The following is a 22,833-nucleotide window of genomic DNA, read 5'->3' on the forward strand; positions in this document are numbered from 1 at the left end:
CACAGTTGGATGGATCCATAGGCTGCTGACGCCACACCAGCCCTCAACTCTGCATTGAAAGATCCTTTTCTGTGCTGCTTTTTTGAGGAAGAGGGAGTATTCTTCTTCCCAGGTGAAAGGCCACAGGTTCTCCATGACTATTATCTCCCCTTCCCTTAGCTTTCTGGTGGTCCCTCTTCTGCTTCTGTCAAGTAAAGAGATTCAGGAAGAGGGATAAAATTATTTTAGAAAGTTGCCACAGCAATTTACAAACCTTTTCGGAAGCCTTACTTCGTTTTTATAACAGCAGTATTAAGCAGGCTACTACAGTTAAAAGTATAAGGGACACGGGTGGCGCTGTGAGTTAAACCACAGAGCCTAGGACTTGCCGATCATAAGGTCGGTGGTTCGAATCTCCGTGATGGGGTGAGCTACCGTTGCTCAGTCCCTGCTCCTGCCAACCTAGCAGTTCGAAAGCACATCAAAGTGCAAGTAGATAAATAGGTACCGCTCCGGCGAGAAGGTAAACAGCGTTTCCGTGCGTTGCTCTGGTTCACCAGAAGTGGCTTAGTCATGCTGGCCACGTGACCCGGAAGCTTTACGCTGGCTCCCTTGGCCAATAAAGCGAGATGAGCGCCACAACCCCAGAATCGGTCACATCTGGACCTAATGGTCAGGGGTCCCTTTACCTTTACCTTTACAGTTGAAAGTATGCATTGGTCCCTCAGGTTACAGACACTTCAGGTTACAGACAATTCAGGTTACAGACTCCGCTAACCCAGAAATAGTACCTCAGGTTAAGAACTTTGCTTCAGGATGAGAATGAAATCGATGGCAGCGGCGCGGCAGCAGAAGGGAGGCCCCATTAGCTAAAGTGGTACCTCAGGTTAAGAACAGTTTCAGGTTAAGAACGGACCTCCGGAACGAATTAAGTTCTTAACCTGAGGTACCACTGTAATGAACTGGGTTGAGGAACTGAAGCTGAGGGAGATGGCTGCCCTTGAATTGTCAGAGAATGCTTTCAAATAGTTGTGGATGCATTAAATTTATCGTGAGGGATTTTTGCAGCTCAGGGTGGATAGGGGAGTCTGTTCCTCCGAAAGCATCCTATTCCAAAGTCTCCTTGCTCTCTTTCTGTACCTAGGAAGATCTTAACGTTGAAGGGTCTTTTCATCAAGTGAGACCCTCTGTGCATTCTGAGGTGCTACAGTTCTGCAAGAGGACTGTATCAATTGATTTCTGTGTCTAGAACAGCTTTGCAGCAGAGGAAAGATACAAACCCGGGACCTTATATGTCGGAGCACAACTTTCTATCCACAGGATCACACTGGCACCAATCTATTTCTTGTCAGTACGAATGACATCAAATTAGAACAGCCGTAAAGCCCAACTGGGAGAAAGTGAAGGGGAAAGTTTCTGAAAACCAGATGGATACAAAATTAAAAGCGAGCCCTTTCCTCTCTCCTTTCATTCTCAAAGAATTCCCAAGTCGAATGTGTTTAATTAGAAAAAAAAAAATCCTCGCTGTGGCTGGCATTCTTATTTAGATTTATTTATTTCCAGGTGAAATAAAATCTGTTTCAGTAGTAATGTAATAAAAATACTTTCCATTTACTTGCTTGCTGAATATTGGCATATATATTGCCTCAGTAATACAGTGGTACCTCGGATTACATACGCTTCAGGTTACAGACTCCGCTAACCCAGAAATAGTGCTTCAGTTTAAGAACTTTGCTTCAGGATGAGAACAGAAATCGTGCTCCGGCGGCGCAGCGGCAGCAGGAGGCCCCATTAGCTAAAGTGGTGCTTCAGGTTAAGAACAGTTTCAGGTTAAGAACGGACCTCCAGAACGAATTAAGTACTTAACTTGAGGTACCACTGTATGTACAACAGGCATGTGCGATGCAGCTGGCAGGGGCTGATAGGACTTGTAGTTCAAGACACCTGGAGGGCGTCCAGTTGGGGAAGGCTGTTCTAACTGCTATGGGACATTGGTTGTGGATCGAAGAACAGTGACCCAAGTAGCACATCCACTACTATTTCTGCGTTGCTTTATAAAACACTTTGGACAAGCTTATACTCCATAAGTTTATACTTCGTAAGAATCAAGTGGAAAAGCTCTTTTCTAGATTGTGCCACCTTAATCCACAAACAAAGGAGGGCTACATGTTTGAAGGTTTCTTCACTTTGGGGGGTTGTCGTTTGGCAGCCATCTGTCTCAAGAGACAATGGACGAGCCTCGGGGTGAAGTCAAACCACTGTCTCTGCTGCACCAAGGTGACCTCCCTGGGCAGTGTGTATGGAGGTTCTGGGCTGCCCAGATGACAAGACTTCCCTCTAGGCTTTGCTGATGTGGTCCAAGCTAAAGCAGAGCAATATGTTTGGCACCAGCTTGGCTGCAGGAGTTGCTAGAAGGAGGTGTACAAGGCACCATCCAACCATCTTTGAAACTTTGCTTCCGGATTTGTGTATGGTTTAATCCTTGGCCTTTTCTTCTCCCAAAGATGTCCTGCAAGGGTCAAAGTTTTCCTTCTCCTACATGGGCTCCCATCCCAGGTTAATGAACCCCATCAGCCCTTTTACTTCCCAGTACAGCATGCGCAGAAACCGCCTTCTTGACCACTGGATCCACTACAGTGGTACCTCAGGTTACAGACGCTTCAGGTTACAGACTCCGCTAACCCAGAAATAGTACCTCAGGTTAAGAACTTTGCTTCAGGATGAGAATAGAAATCATGTTCAAGTGGCACGGCGGCAGCGGGAGGCCCCATTAGCTAAAGTGGTGCTTCAGGTTAAGAACAGTTTCAGGTTAAGAAGGGACCTCCGGAACGAATTAAGTACTTAACCCGAGGTACCACTGTATTGGTCTCATCTGCTCAATCTGCCAGAGCCTGTCTTCACATGCAGGCAAAGTCTCTAACTCACCAAGGGTTTGAGACCCATTGGCTACCTTACCTGGTTTGGCGGCCCATTGAAGCCATTCCAGGGATGTGGCTGCTGTCACATGCTGACAAATTGATTTGCACATGTAATTCAGAAGCCTGCCATGCTGCATATTGACCATCAGCTGTCCTGATCATGAAGTCTACGCTTGCTCGCTTCCCATTCTTTGAGGTCATATCAGTGTTTCATTGTTTTGACTTCAGTTCTCAAAAGTTGTACAGCCACAGTGCCCATTTAAATTCAAGTCTTGGCCTTTTGCTTCTGTCCCCAGTTTTGTAGCCTAACCCCACGTCCGTCATTTCCAAAATAGGCAGGGGAAAACCTTGCTATGGAATCCAGAGATTCTCTGAAGTGGAGGACCGAGAGAGCCATCTCCTTATTGGGGCTGGAGATGGCTGTGGTCCATGCTTCTCTGCATTTATAAAATGTTTACAAAGTGAAGGAATTTGTTATTGATTTCCAAATAGCATTATGAGAAAGAGGACACTATGTTCTGGAGGTAACACAGCATGAACCAAAGCAGTGGGGTTTAATGTTAGCTATCCCCTAAAGCAGAGCTCAGATACATATCACAATGAAAAATAAACCAGTTTCCTCTCTTGAGAGTGGCTGCCCACTGTTTCTTCTTAGCCCTACGCTATCTTCAAGCGAAAAGCAGTGATTGCATTGCTTTAAGATAGTTGCATTTAAGCAGCTTGGTTAAGACATTTGCAGGGCTATGTTGCGGGGATAGGGGAGGAATTTACTTGGTTTGTGTTTTATTTGAGTCACATCCCCCCCCCCAAAGATATGCAAACTAAAACTCAGCTATCCTTTGAAATTTGCGTTTCTCCGAATTTTGCAATGCAGTTGTCCAGCTAGAAAAGTGTACAGACACATGCATATTAGAGGGAAACATGGATAAAAATGCACATACTAATGGGGAAATGTGCAGTTTTTCACTAGTAGTACATGAATATCAGTGAGATTGAATGCAAAAATGTGTATCTTAGGAGAAATGCATGCTTTTTACCATATGTGGTAAAAAGTTAAATAATGGATCTCCTAATGTATGTTTTGGGTTTAAAGGTGGCCCCTGCATCTGAAAATGTTGAAGACCACTGTTGTAGTCCACAGCCCAACAAGAAATTAGCATCATAATCTCTGGTTAAAATGTAGTCCTCTGAGAGTTCATGAGCAACATCCATGATTATGATTGAGTTGTTGTTTTGTTGTATTTGACTTACTAATCACTCACAACTTACAACCTTGATGTGGACTGCGCTATGAGTTACGGTGTCCACCATTAAGTCTGGTATGTGTTAATATGCCCAGTCGGTAATGTACAGCTATGAAGGCATATTGATATAAGATGTTAAAACCCTGAACAGGTTTCTGTGTGATAGAAGGAGGCTGTGCCCCCGATTCAGTGAAAGTTAATTGTATCTCATTGAAATCAACGGGAGACTGTTAATCATAATGGGAGTGCAAGTTCAGTTTTAATTTTATTTATTTATCATTTGCATTTATAATTTGCCTCAAAAAACAAATTATCTAGACATCATGGGGAGACCCTTAAAAAAATAAGCTTAAAAATGCATCAAGCGAAAAGGAACCTACAAACACCAGTATAATAATTTAAAAAAAATTAAAGAGCTAAAATCACTATCAAATACAGGAGCTAAAAACTGCTAACTTCACCACAGAGTCTTAAAAACAAGATATTTAAAAATTAGGAAGTTTTAGAATTCCATGGGTGTTTAAGTTGCTATCAGGATTGAAGGCATCCTAAAACCTCCTAACTGTTTTGCTTTCCCTGGTCCCTGGGAATCTAGACTCAAGTTATCTAGACTCAAATTATCCAGACGCAAATTAGTACAGCCAAGATGACTAAGTTTAAAGTTTGATAAAAACTTTATTGAGGACACACACACACTCCCTTGCACAAGCAAACAGGTGGCAGATAAAAGGTTTCTCATACTTCAAAAGACAGTCTTCTCCTAGTAAAGGCGACCCATCAGCCTGGGATCTCGCATGCTCCAGAAGATAGCCCCAAAGATCACAGTCCAAGCCCAAGACAATCCCTCCAAACTTATCTCTCCATTCCTTTTTTACGCAGCTGCTTCGTAGTCCAGCTCTGAACTTGCCTTCCCCTGATTGGCTCTCCCCCTTTCCCCTTAATGTTGGGCTTGATGGCTACCCCAAGCATTTGTCATTTGCACACTGCAGATGTCATCCACATGTTCTTCCCCTGAGTCAAAAGTTCCAAACAGTCCCTAGATGTGTATTTTGATTCTTTCCATTTCTGTCTTTGTTTGTGTAATGTTGTAAATGCCCATGTGCAGCGTGCCTTTTCAAATAAACTCTAGATCTCACTTCCCTTGTTTGGCTTGTTCCACATGAGAAAATATTGCCCTTTTTCTTTTACCCTTCAGCAGTGCAGATGGACTCCCTGTTCTTGCCCTATTCTCACTCCATCCTAACTGCAGGCTTACCTTAGTTGGTCTCTTAGGTGCTACTGGGCAATTTCTTAATTTATTATGCAGGCTTACCTGTTATGGAACATCTAGCTTCTTCACATGACCTAATCTTCCTGCCTCCCCATTTTCTACCTTTATCAGCCTAAGCTTGTGATGCCATGCAGTTGATACAAATTTGTTATGTATTGATTTCTCCTACATAAGCCTTGTGGCTCAGGTGAATTCTTTAGGGAATATGTGGCCCCTGCTGGATCCAATCAAGGGCAACCTTTTCCCAGTCAAGGGCCACATTCTATATGGTTCAATCTGCCAGGGGCCTCCTGCGGATTTTGGGTGGCGCTGAAGCTAAGCAGTGCTTTCTGCCACCACCCATCGCCATCTCTGCCCAGCAGGCTTGTGAGAGAAGAACAGAGATCTTGTCAGAGGTCAGTGCAGAAGGCTTTTGAAATTAGGCCAAGGACTGCATAGAAAAACAGGCTAAGATGTGTGTTTTTTCCTGTGGGAGATGAAGGTGGGGTCTAGTGAAACAGCTGCTGGCACAGTTGTGGCCCAGAGGGACTGCGAGTTGTTGACTAAGGGAATTTACAAAGAGCGGGGAGTGCAGGATGGTAAGTAGAGGAGACAGAACTCGTTTTTAAATCAGCAGCACGATATGCCTGTTTGTACAATGAATCCTTTGCTCCTTTCAGGGTCGCCAGTTACCCTTTATTTCAGGGTATATGATGACCACTCTCTCTGAAGTGTATGGAATGATCAAACTTGCTAGGCAGGAATTGGCATTGGCTGTGCAGGTGTGTTGAGCAGGTGGGCACACCTTTGCATGTCCCGAATTGCACCTGCTTTCTTCCTCCCTGGACATTTCCTGCTCTTCAGGGTGTATGCCCTGCCCCAGATTGAATATGTGGGAAGCCACCATATTAACATACTCATAAAAGTGCTGTGTTCTAGACCATGGGTAGGCAAACTAAGGCCCGGGGGCCGGATCTCGCCCAAACACCTTCTAAATCCGGCCTGCGGACGATCCAGGAATCAGCATGTTTTTACATGAGTAGAATGTGTCCTTTTATTTAAAATGAATCTCTGGGTTATTTGTGGGGCATAGGAATTTGTTCATTTTTTTCTTCAAAATATAGTCTGGCCCCCCACAAGGTCTGAGGGACAGTGGACTGGCCCTCTGCTGAAAAAGTTTGCTGACCCCTGTTCTAGACAGTCATGCCCCCATCAAAGGAAATGGGCACCTTGTGTTCTAGAATTCTTATTCAGGCTTCTTGAGCCTGTGAACCACCCAAACAGAATGCAGATTGATAGCCAGATCCAAAAATCGACTTGCCACATGGAAGCGCTCCTGCCCATTTGATGCACAGGACACTTCACAGCATGCACATCCTATCCCCAGAGCTCTCCTTTGACTCAGATTTCGAGCAGGTAAGAAACAACAAGCATCCCTTTGAAGTGCTGGGAGACACCTGATGTTTCTTATCTTAATGTCTTAGCCAAGGGCAGTGAAGCAACATGGCTGATGAGGGACCGTCACTACTGTGGTTCCCCTTTAGTGATGCCACCTTCCACTGCAGTTTCTCAACATACACCTGAGTGGTGCTATATCAGCTCTGGAACCCTGTGGGCAGTTATAGTGGTGACCACCCTATGTCTGCACCCTCGCAACTCCTCTTTGGTAAACTCACCCACTCACTTTCCCCTCTGGTGGGAATACATGGGAGGGGTGGGAGAGGCTGCCTGGCCACAGAGCGGACACCTGCTCAGGCTGAAGGTCCACTCATCCACCAGAGGTTTCTATGCCAGTGGCCTCCTCAAAGCTGCAGTCTGTCCTGGCCACAGCACAAGACCCAATGCTTCTCCCAAGCCCTCTATCAGTAACACAGATGTACTTAATACCTTTGCACTGGGATTTGGAGAAGATCTGCAAGGGCAGGAGTCTCTCTGTGCAAAGGAGAGAAGTGTCTGCCCCAAGCACTTGGGAACTCAGAGGAGGAGAAGTAATTGGTGGCAGTCACATAACAGGTGACTAGTAGGCAAGCTTTTTATGGCTGTTGTTAGCCATGCTGGGCTCTCTAGGAAGGAGGGCAGGATACTGGAATAAAACGGCAGCAATACTTGTGAATCTCTGCCAAAAACAAGGGGGTCTGCTCCTTGTTGCTTGCCTGAGATAGTGGCATGTGGGCTGTGGTTTACTGTTGTGGTTAGGCACTGTCCTATTCTCAAATCCTTTTCCTTCTACTTCCTGGCTTTTCTTTCTGCTTGGCTATAAGGCTCACCGCCGGCTGCTTGAAGTTGTGAACTCTCCGTCATTCCAGCATCAGCAGCATAGGATGTCAAAAGCATGGGATTATGACTTCAGCACGGGATAAAGGAGGAAGTGGGCTGGGAGGGATGGAATAAGCCTCTTAGCCCAGCACAAATAGCTGAAATAACCCAAAAGGGAACAATATAGCAGATAACTGGTCATGTAAATTGCTTTTGGGAGGAGTGCGTCCTTTTATAAACTTTACTCTGGGTTTGACAATATTACAAAAGACCTAGGAATTATACCCCTGTTACAAGGAATGATTCTCTGTTGGCACAGAGGAGATGGATTAGATAGCAGAGTCTCTGGCTTCCTCTTGCAGCTGCAAGATTGCTGATTCAATGAAATTGCCTTTCAGTACTATCTCCGTTTGCAGCCTCTTTGGCTTCAGCATTTCAGGAATGAATTGATTCAGTGTTTCGCCATTCCAGAAATTAGAGAGCCATAGTAGTGTTCTCACAAGGACCTTATCTAGCATATTTGCCAGGACTGTGTCTACATTTGTACCCGAACACACACCATTTCTGCAGCATGGAAGCCAGAATTCTGCACTGCGGAATGTCCAGGTTCTGTGATTGGAATAAATTATGCAAATGACTGTCTCCTGGAATCTGATCTGTTTGTGCTGGGCATAGGCAAAGCACAGGTGGCCCTGCTGGTTGAAGCTATCCCAGTCCCACTAAGTCTATCAATTTTAGTAAACAAGGCCAGATACTCAATATGTTGACATAAAGGCTAGAAGGTTTTGCTTGCCATCCACTTTCTGGCTATCAGTTCTGCTGGCCCAAGTGCAGAGTAGCTGTAGCTCAGTGACAGATCAATTCCTAGTATCTGTATCTAAAGCAGGGATAGGCAAGGAGGTGCCCTCTAGCCATTTTTGGACTCCCAACTCGCATCAGCCCCAGCCAACATGGTCAGTGGCAAAGGGTGATGGGAGCTGGAGTCCAACATCATCTAGAGGACACCACCTTTGCTACCTGGAGCTACAGGACCATGCAGCAGGCGATGGGGAAGACTTCCATCTGAAATAGAGGAGGCAATAGTAGGGACATAACCTGACCTGGTCCTCAGGCAGCTGCAGAGAGCCTGCTAGTGTTTGCTCAGGGTTGGGTCCACACACACACACACACACAGAGGGCTCAGTCTTTATCTTTGAATTTCCCACAAAGCTTCAAAGCAATATACACATACAGCACATTTAGAGCAATCAACCCCTCATGTCACCAGAGCATGGATGACTGTGACCAGGCTGTCTCTGTCCAGGAGAGACTGCAGTCAGCTTGCCAGCCTAAGCCGGTGAAAGGCACTTCTTGCCACAGGGGTTAACTAACCCTGCAATAATACAGCTGAATCCTGTGCCCCCAAGCAACAAACAACTCCTTTGGGGCAGGAGTTGTTAGCCTTTGGCCCTTCAAATGTTATTGTATTGCAGCTCCCATCGTCTTCGACCATTTGCCCAGAAGAGTTGATGTCCCACAGTCCTGCTTTAAGAGAGCAGTGCAACCTCATCTAGTACCAGCGGAGCAAAGTCTCTCTGATCAGAAGAACCGCAGAGCCCCTCTCTTCTCAGGACTGAGTTTTCTTTATTTTTACCAGCTCACAGCCATCCCTTTGAGATGCTGCCTTGAGTCCCCCAGGCTGATGCTAGAAAGGTAGAGTGTAAACATTTCAATAAATCAACAAATAATAAAACACACCTTCAGATTTTGAGGGCACACGCCGAGCAGCCCCAGCGCTCTTTAAAAAACATGCTGCTGTGTTTCACTCTCACCCCATGAGTCTCCCTGAGCCAGGAAAATCCATTTTCTTGATGACACGCCTCTCAAACCTACAAGAGGATTTTCTGCCTTGAGCGACCCCAAGCAAGGTGTTGAGTGAATGCTGTCAACACTCGGTATAACCTCTATGATTTCTGAGAGACAGGGGCCTCTTGGCAGGAAGGGGAGGGGGGAACAGGAGAGTGGGTTTATGCATTGTTTGGTGTTGTAGTCGAGAGAGAACCTTTGTTTGAATGTAGATTTAGGTTCTCTGCCGGCAAACTGCAGTAAAGGAAATGGGGAGCAAAAAAACAAAATGCACGGCGATGGAAGGGTGTGGATTCAGATTTGAAATGCATGGTTGTACAAATAATGGTAGTAACCACAGCAACAGAGAGGTTGCATCTGCTCTGATTTGACAATGTAATTCAGGTGACAGGGCTTCTCCCCCTGCAAACTCAGGTTGTTGAACAACGCCGGGTTCAAATCGCAAATGGGAAAGTGTGATGCCTTGTTATCGTGGTGGACATTGATGGACAGGAGCAGCTCTGGGTATCTCCTGTTTGTGCATTTCTTCCTGAGAGATGTCAAAGGAGCCTGGAAGGGAGAAATGGCTTAATAGCTTGCCTTTTCTTCCATCCTGGAACTCAAGGCAACATAGAGGTCTCCCATCCAAGTACTGACCGCAACCAGACCTGCTTAGCTTCAGCAGGGTGGTAGGCGTAGGTGCCTTCAGACTGCACCATGGAATCTGTCATCCTCAGACACAACTTTGGCCAGGCTTTACTCACCTGGTGCCCTCCAGATGTTTTGCACTAACATTCCCATCAGCCACAGCCCGCCAGCACAGCTGATGAGAGTAGTGGTCCCAAACATCTGGAGGACACTGGGTTGGTGACCGCTGGCCTATTAATTTTGTGGCCATCCAGTAAATTAAATCCATTTACTCTGGGTTGATTCCAAAGTAGACCTGTGCACATCCACCTGCTGCTGGTTGTTGCTATGTCAGTGGCACCATGGGAAACCCTGTGCCAATCCATTTCATAAGAACAGCAGCGTCCAAACAGTAAGGAAGGTAGCGCAGCATCTGAGCGCAGGAGCTAATTCAGCACAAGGCATCCCTGTATTGGAAACACAGATGCAAGCGTGCCCTGGGTATTGTTAAAGATCGTTCACAGTAAGAGCAGCAGAAGAGACAATATAAGCGAAGGGATAGCAAGCAAATGGGCATTGCATATAAAATGGTTTGATCTGTCTAAACACTAGACTTCATGACTCCGAGGCAGGCTGTTCAGAAAGAAAAAAAAGCAGCGGCAAACAATGATAACTGATGTTTACTTTATTCTGGTTAAAAGCATGGACTACTAAGTATGCTGCATCTCTGTGTGTGTGTGTGCTTGCGTGCACGTGTGTGTGTTGTAAAAGGTCTATAAGAGAACGCAAATAGCCTATGATAAATGATACCTAGAATGAAAAAGTACTCTCTTTGCAAGAGTGCAGGTGTGCCAGGATAAAGTTACGCAGCTATGAAAAAGGGAACACTTAAAAGACTTAAATAAGGAACATGGCGGAAAGAGATTTAGAGGTCCTCTGTGCCTAACTAGGTACCTGGGTGAAGGGGGTCACCTGCTTAAAATTGAGTGCAGATGAACTGAGTGGTTGCCTCCAGCTAGATAAATGAATAGCTCTAAAAGGCTGCTGGGAGCCATAAGTGACCTTGAAGTCTGCTGTCCATGCTCACAGCAGCATTTAGTGTAAGCATGAGAAACCTCATGTTGCATGAGATGTTGTTGGTGTTGGACATTACTGCAGTCAAACCAACAATTCATGTTTTGCCAGATAGGCGCATGAAGGGGCTGAGGCTTACAGAGTTCTCCTGTAAAATTTGCTAGAGAGAACTCTGTGAGATCACTTCCTTTGCCTTGGCAGGAAGCTGTAACACTCCATTCATACATCCTTCCTTGGTAGCCTCGTCTTTCTTCATTATGCTTCCAAGCTGACCATATTTGCATATCTTTTTGAACTTAGATTTTGTATTTTCACAACTTAGATAGTCGTTATAAACCTGCCTCCGTGTTTGCTGCTGTAACTGCTGCTTCGAGACGTAGATTATGGAAGTAAACATTGCTTTCATTTCTTCCCAAAACAATATGTGTGTGGTGGTTGATTTTAAAGGGGAGAAAAGGGGCAATACCAGGAAAACCGACTCCACATTAAAGCACCCTGGATTATTGTTTCTAGAAGGTTAAATCAACCTTTGCTTCCAAGTTTAAGCAATACTGTAATAACTATACCTCTCCTAGTGTCTAAATCCATCCCTTGGATTCCAGCTCCCACTAGCATGGCTAGTGGTCAGAGATTATGAGAGCTCTAGGGTAATGATGATGATGAGGAGGAGGAGGATGATGATGATAATAATAATAATAATAATAATAATAATAATAATAATAATAATAATTTATTTGTACCCCGCCCATCTGGCTGGGCTTCCCCAGCCACTCTGGGCGGCTTCCACAAAGACAAAAAATACACTAATATGTCATACATTAAAAACTTCCCTGAACAGGGCTGCCTGAAGATGTCTTCTGAATGTCAGGTAGTTGTTTATCTCTTTGACATCTGATGGGAGGGCGTTCCACAGGGCGGGCGCCACTACCAGGAAGGCCCTCTGCCTGGTTCCCTGTAGCTTTGCTTCTCGCAATGAGGGAACCGCCAGAAGGCCCTTGGCGCTGGACCTCAGCGTCTGGGCAGAATGATGGGGGTGGAGATGCTCCTTCAGGTATACTGGACCGAGGCCATTTAGGGTAGATGCACACATTTAGGGTAAAGCACACCGAGCACACATTTAAAACACATGACTTCCCCCCAAAGAATCCTGAGAACTGTAGTTTGTTCAGGGTGCTGTGAATTGTAGCTCTGTGGGAAGAAAACTACACTTCCCAGGATTCTTTGGGGAAAGTGATGTGCTTTCAATGTGCATTCGATGTGCTTTAAATTTATGGTGCGAATCTGCCCCTAGGGAAAGATCTGGATGGCTACAGCCAGTGATTACTGCCTTATCCTCCATGTTTGTTATGAGACAAAGATCTCTGAGAAAAAGTAACACCAATTTCCCTACCAAAATTGATAGGACTGTCACTGTCACCCTGTTCTCACCCCAAAAAAATAGGTTCTGGTAATTGCTATCAGTGGATGTAGTACTGTGATTGAGGCTTTTTGGAATATGAATGCATGTACCACAAAAGTTGTGGATGTTTGGCTTTTTTTTTTAGCTTTACCTGTTGGTGAACTTTCAGTGTAGAAAGTTCGGGGGTTCTTGGCTTTTCTTCAGAGATGGTTGAAATTCAAGTATACCTTTCTTCCCACCCTCCTGTGTAAGAAAGAGGTGACTTCATTTGCTTCTAACCCCTCCCTCTCCATGCCATAAAGCTGCTGTGCCTCCTCTGTTCCTTTTCCTTACAGAATGCGCTTGGCATGGCAGAACCTGAAAATGTGGGAACTTGAATTCCTGGGGTGGAACGGAGCCAGTCACTTGTGTTGTGTTCCACATTATGCATGTATTAGGTGGCTGCTCACTCTGGTACCTGTAATGCCATCCCTGCTGTGAAGCCATTCTACACCGAACACGAAATTTACAGGGATTGAAAAGGTCACTTTACTATTGTGAAATTAGCTTTTTCCGTGCCCCCCTTTTGGATTATGCTTCGGCCCCATTCATTGAATTCAAGCAGCTTTCTGTTCAGTTCTGAGGCCGATGGAGGTTATTTCGGCCAGACAATGGGATATGTGCCATTGATGCCAAAATGCATTCATGCTAATCATGGTGATTACGGTGAGTGCCTGATGGATTAATAATGACAGGATACTTCAGATCGAGTGGTAGCGGTGTAATTAAGGTCGTGCTGGCTTGCAAGAGTTCTTAGGCACGGATTTTCGTAATTAAACCGAAAGAGACCAAGAAATGCCAGCAAGAGCAGTCTTCTGTTCTACAGGCATGGAATGCCACATGGAATTGGGTATTCAGACACATAAGGATCTCTGCTTTCGTAGACTTCATGGTTCAGGGAATACCTGCAAAATATATTGTCCATACCTTAAAAGGTAAAGGGACCCCTGACCATTAGGTCCAGTCGTGACTGACTCTGGGGTTGCGGCGCTCATCTCGCTTTATTGGTCAAGGGAGCTGGCGTACAGCTTCCGGGTCATGTGGCCAGCATGACTAAGCCACTTCTGGTGAACCAGAGCAGCGCACAGAAACGCTGTTTACCTTCCCGCCGGAGCGGTACCTATTTATCTACTTGCACTTGACGTGCTTTTGAACTGCTAGGTGGGCAGGAGCAGGGACCGAGCAACGGGAGCTCACCCCGTCGCGGGGATTCGAACCGCCAACCTTCTGATTGGCAAGTCCTAGGCTCTGTGGTTTAACCCACAGCGCCACCTGCATCCCCATCCATACCTTGGTCACCCCCAAACTGGACAGTTGTCACACACTCAACATGGGGATGCTTTTGAAGACTGTTTAGAAACTCTAGCTCAATCTCCCTCAACCTGGTGCCCTCCAGATGTTGAGGACCATGATGGTGCTGACTAGTGATGATGAGAGTTGTAGTCAAAAACATCTGGAGGGCACCAGGTTGGGGAAGGCTGCTGTGACTGGTTCAGAATGTTGTGAGCCAATGATTAACTGTGGCTAACTGCAAGGACCATATTATTTAATATTATTTATTTATTATATTTGTTAGTCGCTTTTCCAAGGCAACTCAAAGCAATTTACAGCCAGATTACACCTATTCTGGAAGAACAGCCCTGGGCCACCCCTGGCAATTCCAGGTGCTGATGTGTAAAGTCCTAAATATGCTTTGATGTCCCAGTCCAGCCCTCAGGGAATTCCCCTCCAGGTGGAGACCTTCTTATGCACCACAGTTGCTTGCTTCCACATGAACCAAGGCAAAAGGAAAGTACTCTGTCTGGCAATCTCTCAATTAGCAGGCACACAGAACAGTGGCTTGCAACAAATTAGTCTCAGCTGACATAAAAAAGATAATTGTGGTATACTTTTAAACCCATATTTTTCTGCCAACGGAACATAGAAAAGTGCCTTGGTCCATCAAGCTCGCTATCATTGACACTGACTGGTAGAAGCTCTTTGGGATTTTAGATGGGAAATTTTCTACAGCCCTCAATAGGTGCTCTGAATAGATAAGTAAATGCTCTCAATAGATATCCTTTTAGCATAATCCAGTGTGTGCCTGCTCAGAATAGTCAAATTATATTCAGTGGAACTATTAACCAGGGAAAGGTGTACAGCAGGGGTTCCCAAAATGGCTGGTGGACCACAAGTGGTCTATGAGCTTCATTCAGGTGGTAACCCTTTTAATTTCATTATAGATCATTTCCCAAAAGGCCTTGATCTTTGGGCATGTCCACCAAAGGTGAAAGAATGTACCTTCAGCCTCTTTACATTTCCAACATTTATTATCAGACAAGTGGTAAATTTTTGCTAGCTTGACTGGTGTCATGTACCATCTGTAAACCATTTTCATAATGTTCTCTCTTAAGGCATTGCATGCCGTAAATTTAATACCAGTGGTCCATAACTGTTCCCAGTCAGCCGCCATAATATTATGTCCAACATCCTGAGCCCACTTAATCATAGCTGATTTCACCGTCTCATCTTGAGTATTCCATTTCAACAGCAATTTATACATTTTTACTTTTGGAATCTAATAGCTGTGTTTCCAATTTTGATTTTTCCATCTGAAAACCAATTTTTTAAATCCAAATTATAAACCTCCATTATTTGATAATAATGGAGCCAATCACGTACCTTGCTCTTTAACTTTTCAAAACTCTGTAATTTCAACTTATCTCCTTCCTGTTCTAAAATTTCCCAATACTTCGGCCAATTGGCCTCCATATTGAGTTTTTTCAAAGCTTTTGCTTCCATTGGAGACAGCCACCTTGGGGTTTTGTTTTCCAGTAAGTCCTTATATCTTATCCAGACATTGAAGAGGGATTTTCTAATAATATGATTCTTGAATGCTCTGTGTACTTTGACCTTATCATACCACAGATATGCATGCCATCCGAATGCATTATTAAAATCTTCCAAATCCAAAACATCCGTATTTTCAAGAAGTAGCCATTCCCTCAGCCAGCAAAACGCAGCTGATTCATAGTACAATTTAAAGTCCGGCATGGCAAACCCACCCCTTTCTTTAGCATCAGTTAAAATCTTAAATTTTATTCGGGGTTTCTTGCCCTGCCAGACAAATCTTGAAATATCTTTCTGCCACTTCTTGAAACACTCCATCTTATCTATAATCTGCAATGCTTGAAACAGAAATAGCATTCTAGGCAATACATTCATCTTTATAACAGCAATTCGGCCCAGCAATGACAATTTCAAGTTCGACCAAACCTCTAAATCCCTTTTCACCTCCGACCAACATTTTTCATAATTGTCTTTGTATAGGTTAGCATTCTTTGCTGTCAAATTCACCCCTAGATATTTCACTTTCTTAACCAAAGTTAATCCTGTCTCTCTCTGGAATTTCTCTTTCTCACTGTCTGTTAAATTTTTCTCTAACACCTTAGTTTTCATTTTATTTAGTTTAAAACCAGCTATTATTCCAAACTCTTGAATTAATTCCAGTACTCTTTTTGTACTGGACTCTGGTTCCTGCAGTGTCAATACCAAATCATCTGCATATGCTTTCAATTTATACTGTTTTGCTCCCGCCTGAATACCTTTAACCAATTGATCCCTTCTTATTATATTTAACAGGACCTCCAAAACAGATATAAAAAGCAATGGGGAAATTGGGCATCCTTGTCGTGTACCTTTCTCAATTTTAAATTCTTCTGTTACTACATTATTAACAATTAGCTTGGCCTTTTGCTCTGAGTAGATTGCACCTATACCATTCTCAAACCCCTGACCAACCCCCATCCCTTGTAGATTTTTCTTCATAAAACTCCAAGAAATGTTGTCAAAGGCTTTCTCCGCGTCCACAAATATAAGAACAGCTTTAATATTAATGTCCTCTTGTAGTTTCTCCAAAATGTTTATGATGTTCCTTGTATTGTCAGACAAATGTCTGCCCGGGAGAAAGCCCGCTTGATCTTTATGGATTCCTTCAGCTAATACTTTTTTCAATCTTTTAGCCAAAATGTCTGCAAATATTTTGTAATCCACATTAAGTAGGGATATGGGGCGGTAGTTTTTAAGTTGTGTCTTTTCAGATTCTGTTTTTGGTATAAGTGTAATATAAGCTTCCTTCCATGACTCGGGTGCCCTTTTCCCGTCCAGTATCTCATTGCAAACGTCCTTTAATGGTTGTATTATCCAATCCTTCAGTGATTTGTAGTACTTCACGGACAAACCATCCGGACCTGGTGACTTGCCCAATTGCATATTCTGAATGGCCGATTCTACTTCCTGATCCGTTATTTTATAGTTCAGCATTAATTTATTTTCTTGTGAAATTGTTGGTAGACCATTTAGTTTCAAAAAGCAATCAATGTCTATTTCTTTCTGCGGCACCTGTGTATATAGCTGTTTAAAATACCTCTGGAAGCACTTTCTTATCTCTCCTGGGTTCTGTATGTTCTTTCCTTCCACTTCCAAGTTTGTTATGGTATTCAATTTTTGTCTTTTTTTCAATTGCCAAGCCAACAGTTTCCCGCATTTATTTGCCGACTCGAAGGTTTTTTGTCTCATTTGTTTAATTTTCCACTCTATTTCTTGATTCATCAATTTCGTATACTGTACTTGGTATAACTTTATCTCTTTCAAAATCTCCTGTGATTTTGGATTCAATCTCAGTTTCTTTTCACCTTCTTTTATTTTTTCCAAGATTTTATCTTTTTTCTCATTTTGTAGTCTTTTCCTGATTGCGTTCTGCTGTATCAAAAATCCTCTCATAACAGCTTTACTTGTGTCCCATATTACTCTTTTCTCGACCGTTGTACTCAAATTTATCTCAAAATAGTCTCTCAGGGTTTTTTGGGCCTTTTTAATCATATCTTCATTTCTGAATAAAGAGTCATTCATTCTCCATCTAAAGGATCCAGTTGGCATTAATTTCAAATCCATCTTAACTGCATTATGGTCAGAGCAAGTTTTAGGACAAATTTTCACTTTCGTGATTTTCGGAGCCAGTCCTCTGGTTGCCCATATTTGATCAATCCTTGTCCATGTCATTTTTGCCTCAGAGAAAAAAGTTCCCTCTTTTTCTAGAGGGTTCTTAAATCTCCAAGTATCAATTAAATCCAAGATATCTGTCATTTCAAAGAAGGTTTTTGGTAATCTACCATCATTGGTAATTACCTGTTTCTGTGCTTTGTCCATATTAGTTGAAACCACTCTATTCATATCTCCCATCAGAATCAAATTATAGTCCAAATAGTCCAGCAAAATCTCATGTAGCTTTTTAAAGAATTCCGATTTTCCTTCATTTGGTGCATAAATCCCTACAATTAAAAATCTCTCTCCTTGCAGCTGAATTTCAATTGCCAAAATTCTTCCATATTCATCTTTAAGCAGCATTTTGCTTTTCTGCAACTTCGTCTTCTGTCATGTGGGTCTCTCTGGAGAGTCAGGTTTCATCCCTTGCCAATTTTCATCTGAATTTTCTTCTAGCACTTGGTTGGAGGGCTGAATCAAGAGCCTGAATTGGCAAGCTGATACCCTCTTTTCCTCCAGCCAATGGCGAGTGGAAGTTTAAGGTGGCGTTTCTGCCGGCTAGTTGAGAAGGAAGTTAGGGCCACCTCTGACAGCTTGGACAAAGGGGTGGAACAAAGCTGATGGTCTCCCTTCCCCAATCTCTAGTTAGACCCATGGCCAACCAGATCACTTCTATGGAAGGAAGTAATGAAACTTCAGCTAGGGACACAGTTGAAGAATGTGTGGCTGCTGCTGGTGGAATTCCCCAGATCCAGTGACTTCAGTGTTAGGGGAAAATGTCTTCCTAGCTATGGTCTGCTTTGATGCTATAATAGGGGAGATGGGCTCTGCTTCTCAAGATGTTTGAAAAGAACAAGGGGACATTCTGGAGGTCCCTCCTATCTAGACTCTCTTGATCTAAGGATGTCACATAGAGGAGGGAGAAAGGTTGTTTTCTGCTGCTCCAGAGAAGCGGACACGGAGCAATGGATCCAAACTGCAGGAAAGAAGATTCCACCTAAACATTAGGAAGAACTTCCTGACAGTAAGAGCTGTTCGACAGTGGAATTTGCTGCCAAGGAGTGTGGTGGAGTCTCCTTCTTTGGAGGTCTTTAAGCAGAGGCTTGACAACCATATGTCAGGAGTGCTCTGATGGTGTTTCCTGCTTGGCAGGGGGTTGGACTCGATGGCCCTTGTGGTCTCTTCCAACTCTATGATTCTATGATTCTAAGACATTTACATTGAAAATCCAATAGATCCGAAATAACTCATTCCAGATCACTGCACATGCATTCATGTCGTGAGATATAAATATAACAAAAACAAAATGCATCTTGCCTGCCTTCCCCCTGCTCTTTTCTTTTAAATCACCTAATTTTGGAGGCACTTCTATTAACTCTGCAAATTAAGAATGAGCACAGTGCGAAAGGAGGAATATTACTGCAGTGGTCGAAGGCATTCTCTCGCCATATGTCAGGGTTCCCCTTAAAGTAGGTCATTCAATTCCCAAAATGAATGAAGCTTGGGCAGGTTTTCCCTTCTCCTGTGTGAGCAAATGAGTGTTGGTGAGCTGTGTATGTATTCTGTGTGCTGTGATAAAATCTGGGCTTGCAGCATGGAGGGTGGGCTCAGGAAGCCTGTCCCAAGCTATTGTTGGACTACAACTCCCATCATCCCTAGTAATCAGGATCAGTGGTCAGGGCTGATGGGAATTTTAGTCCAACAACACCCGGAGGCCCAGGTCTAAGAAACACAGTGTCTACCACTTGAGCTATGGCCATTTCCCAAACAAAATGGCTGACACCCCTTCCTTTCCTTTCAGGTGTTGAACCTGTTCCTTGCCTTGCTGTTGAGCTCCTTCAGTGCCGATAACCTTTCCGCTCCGGATGAAGACGGGGAGATGAACAACCTGCAGCTCGCCTTTGCGCGCATCAACAGGGGGCTCAATTACGCCAAACGTGCCATGTGGGATTTCTGTTGCAGCGTCCTCAGGCAGCCGAAGGCGACGGCTGAAAAAAAAGCCATGATGAAGCTTGCGGCTCAGAACCCAGCCGTCGTCCACAACTGCGTCAACAACCACACGGGCATGGAGTTTGGCAAGGAAGAGGACCACCACAAGGAGAACCACACCGGTGGCGACGGGGTTGAGGGAAACCAGGAGAAGCAGCAGGTGGACCACAACGATGACTTCATGACCAACCCAAACTTGTCCATCTGTGTCCCCATTGCTCCCGGAGAGTCTGACATTGAGGATGATGAGCAGAGCACATTTACGGAAACGGACCAGGTAAGCTGCTTATCCTTCAGTAATTCTTTGATGTGGTGAACCACTTTTGGGGGCTTGGAGGCAGTGTGGTAGACACTGCTATTGTAGCACATCCTATGTGGCTTCCCACGCTGTGGGGTGGAGGTTTTCTCTTGTCTTCTTAGCTCTGTTGTTAGCAGTGGGGCAGCACTGGCGGAAGAGGCTGCAATTTGATCCTTAATCTATGGTAGCCTCACAAGCCCAGGCCTACGCCAGAAGTGGCACCCAAACTGCAGGTTGGACATCCATGGGTACGGCCATAGCATCTCCCTTGGCTTGGCATTATAGTATATTTGAAGTATATTTGAAGATATATTATAGCTGGATATAATTTTTAAGGCCAACTCCTCTTTGTAATTTACTGGGCTTGTGCCTCCTGGTAACAACAGGGATGTTTGTCTCTATTGAAATGGAGCCGAATAATGTGTTTGAGCTTTTTGGTATGCAGAGAGTTCAGTGTATGGCTCATGAATTTGGCTAAAGAGTAGACTTTGCATGTTTCAGTTGCACGCACAGAGAGATGCTTGTAGAGTAAGAAAATAATGGTGTTTATTATAGGAAACACATAACTCGGATAGAAAAAGTTTCTTGTTTTAAGCTAGCTAGCTAATTTGGAGAAGGGAAAGGCAGCTATGCTTCTTCCTTTGAAAGTGATTACTATAAAAATGGCTGTCGATAATTCAAGTTATAAAATGGAAGAGAGCCTCTTTGTAAGAAGGTTGTAAAGTTCCTTGGTTCGATCAGCCTCGCCAAGACCTCAGTATTGTGTATCTCTTTCTGAGGAATCCCAGAGACTGAAATGTTACTTCGGGATGATGTGTAGGGAAAGGGGGAGCATGTTTCATAGGAAGACAAGGCAGTAAATGAGTTCCTTATCTTGTCTCCATTTTTGACATTTTAATGTGCTTTTGATGTCTTTGGGGCAGTTGAATAGGGTTTTTATCTTGTGCACTGAAGTGGGTGTTTTCATGGCATTCCCATTTTTCATACAGAGATTGTGTGTGTGTTTGTGTGTGTGTGTGTGTGTGTGTGTGTGAGAGAGAGAGAGAGAGAGAGAGAGAGAGAGAGAGAGACTGAATGTGTGTGAAACATTGCCAGTTGTGAGCGCGTAAAAGACTGAGGAGAGGACACCGGAACACTCCCTTGTCTTAACACTTTTTCTCAGGCCTTAGGGTCATGGTTGTGGGAAATTTTGAATTGATCAACGACTGAAAGGGCTAGCAGCATTTGGTCTGCTCACAAACTCCTGTCGGAACCAAAACTCTCTGGTCAAGACCTGTTTCCTCCAGCAACAGAAGCTTTTATGGAGCCCTCTGCATATTGTGCCCTCTTCACACCTTTGCTTCTGCTAGGAAGTGTCTGGCTGTGCCGCATAATAAAGGGAAGCAAAACTTCTGTTCCATTTCCCCCACACTTTCCCATTTCCCATCAAATTTCCTTCCTCTTCTCCAGCTGCGGGCCATTCAACCCTATGCATAGGGGAAAGCGGATGAGGGGTACAATAAGAATGATGAGATAGAAGAGGGGTTCTCACGAGAAGCCTGTGGGGTCTGGAATCAATGTGCAGGTCATCAGCTGCTTAGCCCAAGGATTTTCAATTCTGTTGTTTTCCTTTTTTAAATTCTTCATATTTGGGGGTCACCTCATCAGGACCTTTGTGTACTGCAGGGAAGAGAGCACCTTAGGGTCCTTGCACAGTTTTCACATAGCAGTGACCCAACAGATCTAACTAGGTGCCCTGTATGAACTATTGACATTAGGCAGGTCCCCTTGCTATATTGTTTTAGACACCGGCTGAAAACTTAAAAAAACTAACAACAACCAGCAAGCCTATCCCAACATATAATTTAGTTACTATTTTCTGTTTGTCTGTCTCTCTGTGAATTGTTTTGAGGGTTTAGGCTGTGTTTTATCTTCAATGTTGTCCTGTGCATCAGTTAGAAATCTCTGTAATTAAGCAGTTAATAAATCTTTCCAGAGAAATAAATGATAAACTGAGAGTGCCAAACAAACACCAGAAAGTCACAAATGATGCTTGGCTTCTATTCCGTTTATGATCCTTTCCACCACGGAGCCTCCGCTGAACTTGTCCATCTGGGTCCCATTTCAGGGAACCTCTGATGAATCCAAGGGAGCACAGTTTGAAGACTGCTATCCTAAATTCTACAGTAATGGATTACCATAAATTATGCAGCTTTGGGCTTGATTTCTTACAGCTTGCAATCCACACAGATTCAAAGGCCCTTGATCAAATCCTTTATCTGGGTTCAAACTGGAGTCCATTTCCTCCTCCACCCAGTCTTTGTGAAGAACATTCCAAAAGCTGTGCATATCTAATTATTATTCCTCTTGAAGGACTTATTCCATCTGGAGGAATAATTAAGCAAATGTGCATAATTTAGACCTAGACTCACAAAGATAGACAGGACAATACTGAAGTTTTCAGTGCTGCACCAGTGGGGTTTTTGTTGACCTTATTTCTCCATCCCTTAAGCAAATGTTGCTGCGACCTTACAAGTCCTCATCTGAGTGGTTCCTTGCCATTTTCACGCTGTGCCTCCAAATATTTAGTTAGTGGTGGCGGCTTGATGATGTCGCAGATGCAGTGTGCAATCAGGTTCATTGAAGAATGAGATCAGTTGGGTTGATATCTTTCCTAAGCATATAGAGGCCGCCTGATAGAAAAGCTTTGCAAATAAGTTTGGAAATGTTTCCAGCCCTGGAAATATTTTACTTGAATACTTGACTACCCACACCTGTAATCAGTGTGGTATAGTGGTTAAGAGTGGTGGACTCGTAATCTGGTGAACCGGGTTCGCGTCTCCGCTCCTCCACATACAACTGCTGGGTGACCTTGGGCCAGTCACACTTCTCTGAAGTCTCTCAGCTTCACTCACCTCACAGAGTGTTTGCTGTGG

General features: G+C 44.1%; 1 protein-coding gene across 6 annotated transcripts in view; it reads left to right on the forward strand.

Annotated features, from left to right (window-relative positions):
- The window catches only part of LOC128424082 (sodium channel protein type 5 subunit alpha-like), a 207,287-nt gene that overhangs the window by 107,259 nt on the left and 77,195 nt on the right, over positions 1–22,833 (forward strand). For all 6 annotated transcript variants that reach the window (XR_008332921.1, XM_053409898.1, XM_053409897.1 and 3 more), the window contains one exon: positions 19,433–19,897. Coding sequence is in view for 5 of the 6 variants with exons in the window: in XM_053409898.1 (XP_053265873.1) it covers positions 19,433–19,897 (465 nt within the window). In the remaining variant the exon portion in view is untranslated. The remainder of the gene's footprint in view (positions 1–19,432; positions 19,898–22,833) is intronic.

This window comes from Podarcis raffonei, chromosome 12, assembly GCF_027172205.1.
Source record: "Podarcis raffonei isolate rPodRaf1 chromosome 12, rPodRaf1.pri, whole genome shotgun sequence".
In the NCBI taxonomy this organism is placed as follows: Eukaryota; Metazoa; Chordata; class Lepidosauria; order Squamata; family Lacertidae; genus Podarcis; species Podarcis raffonei.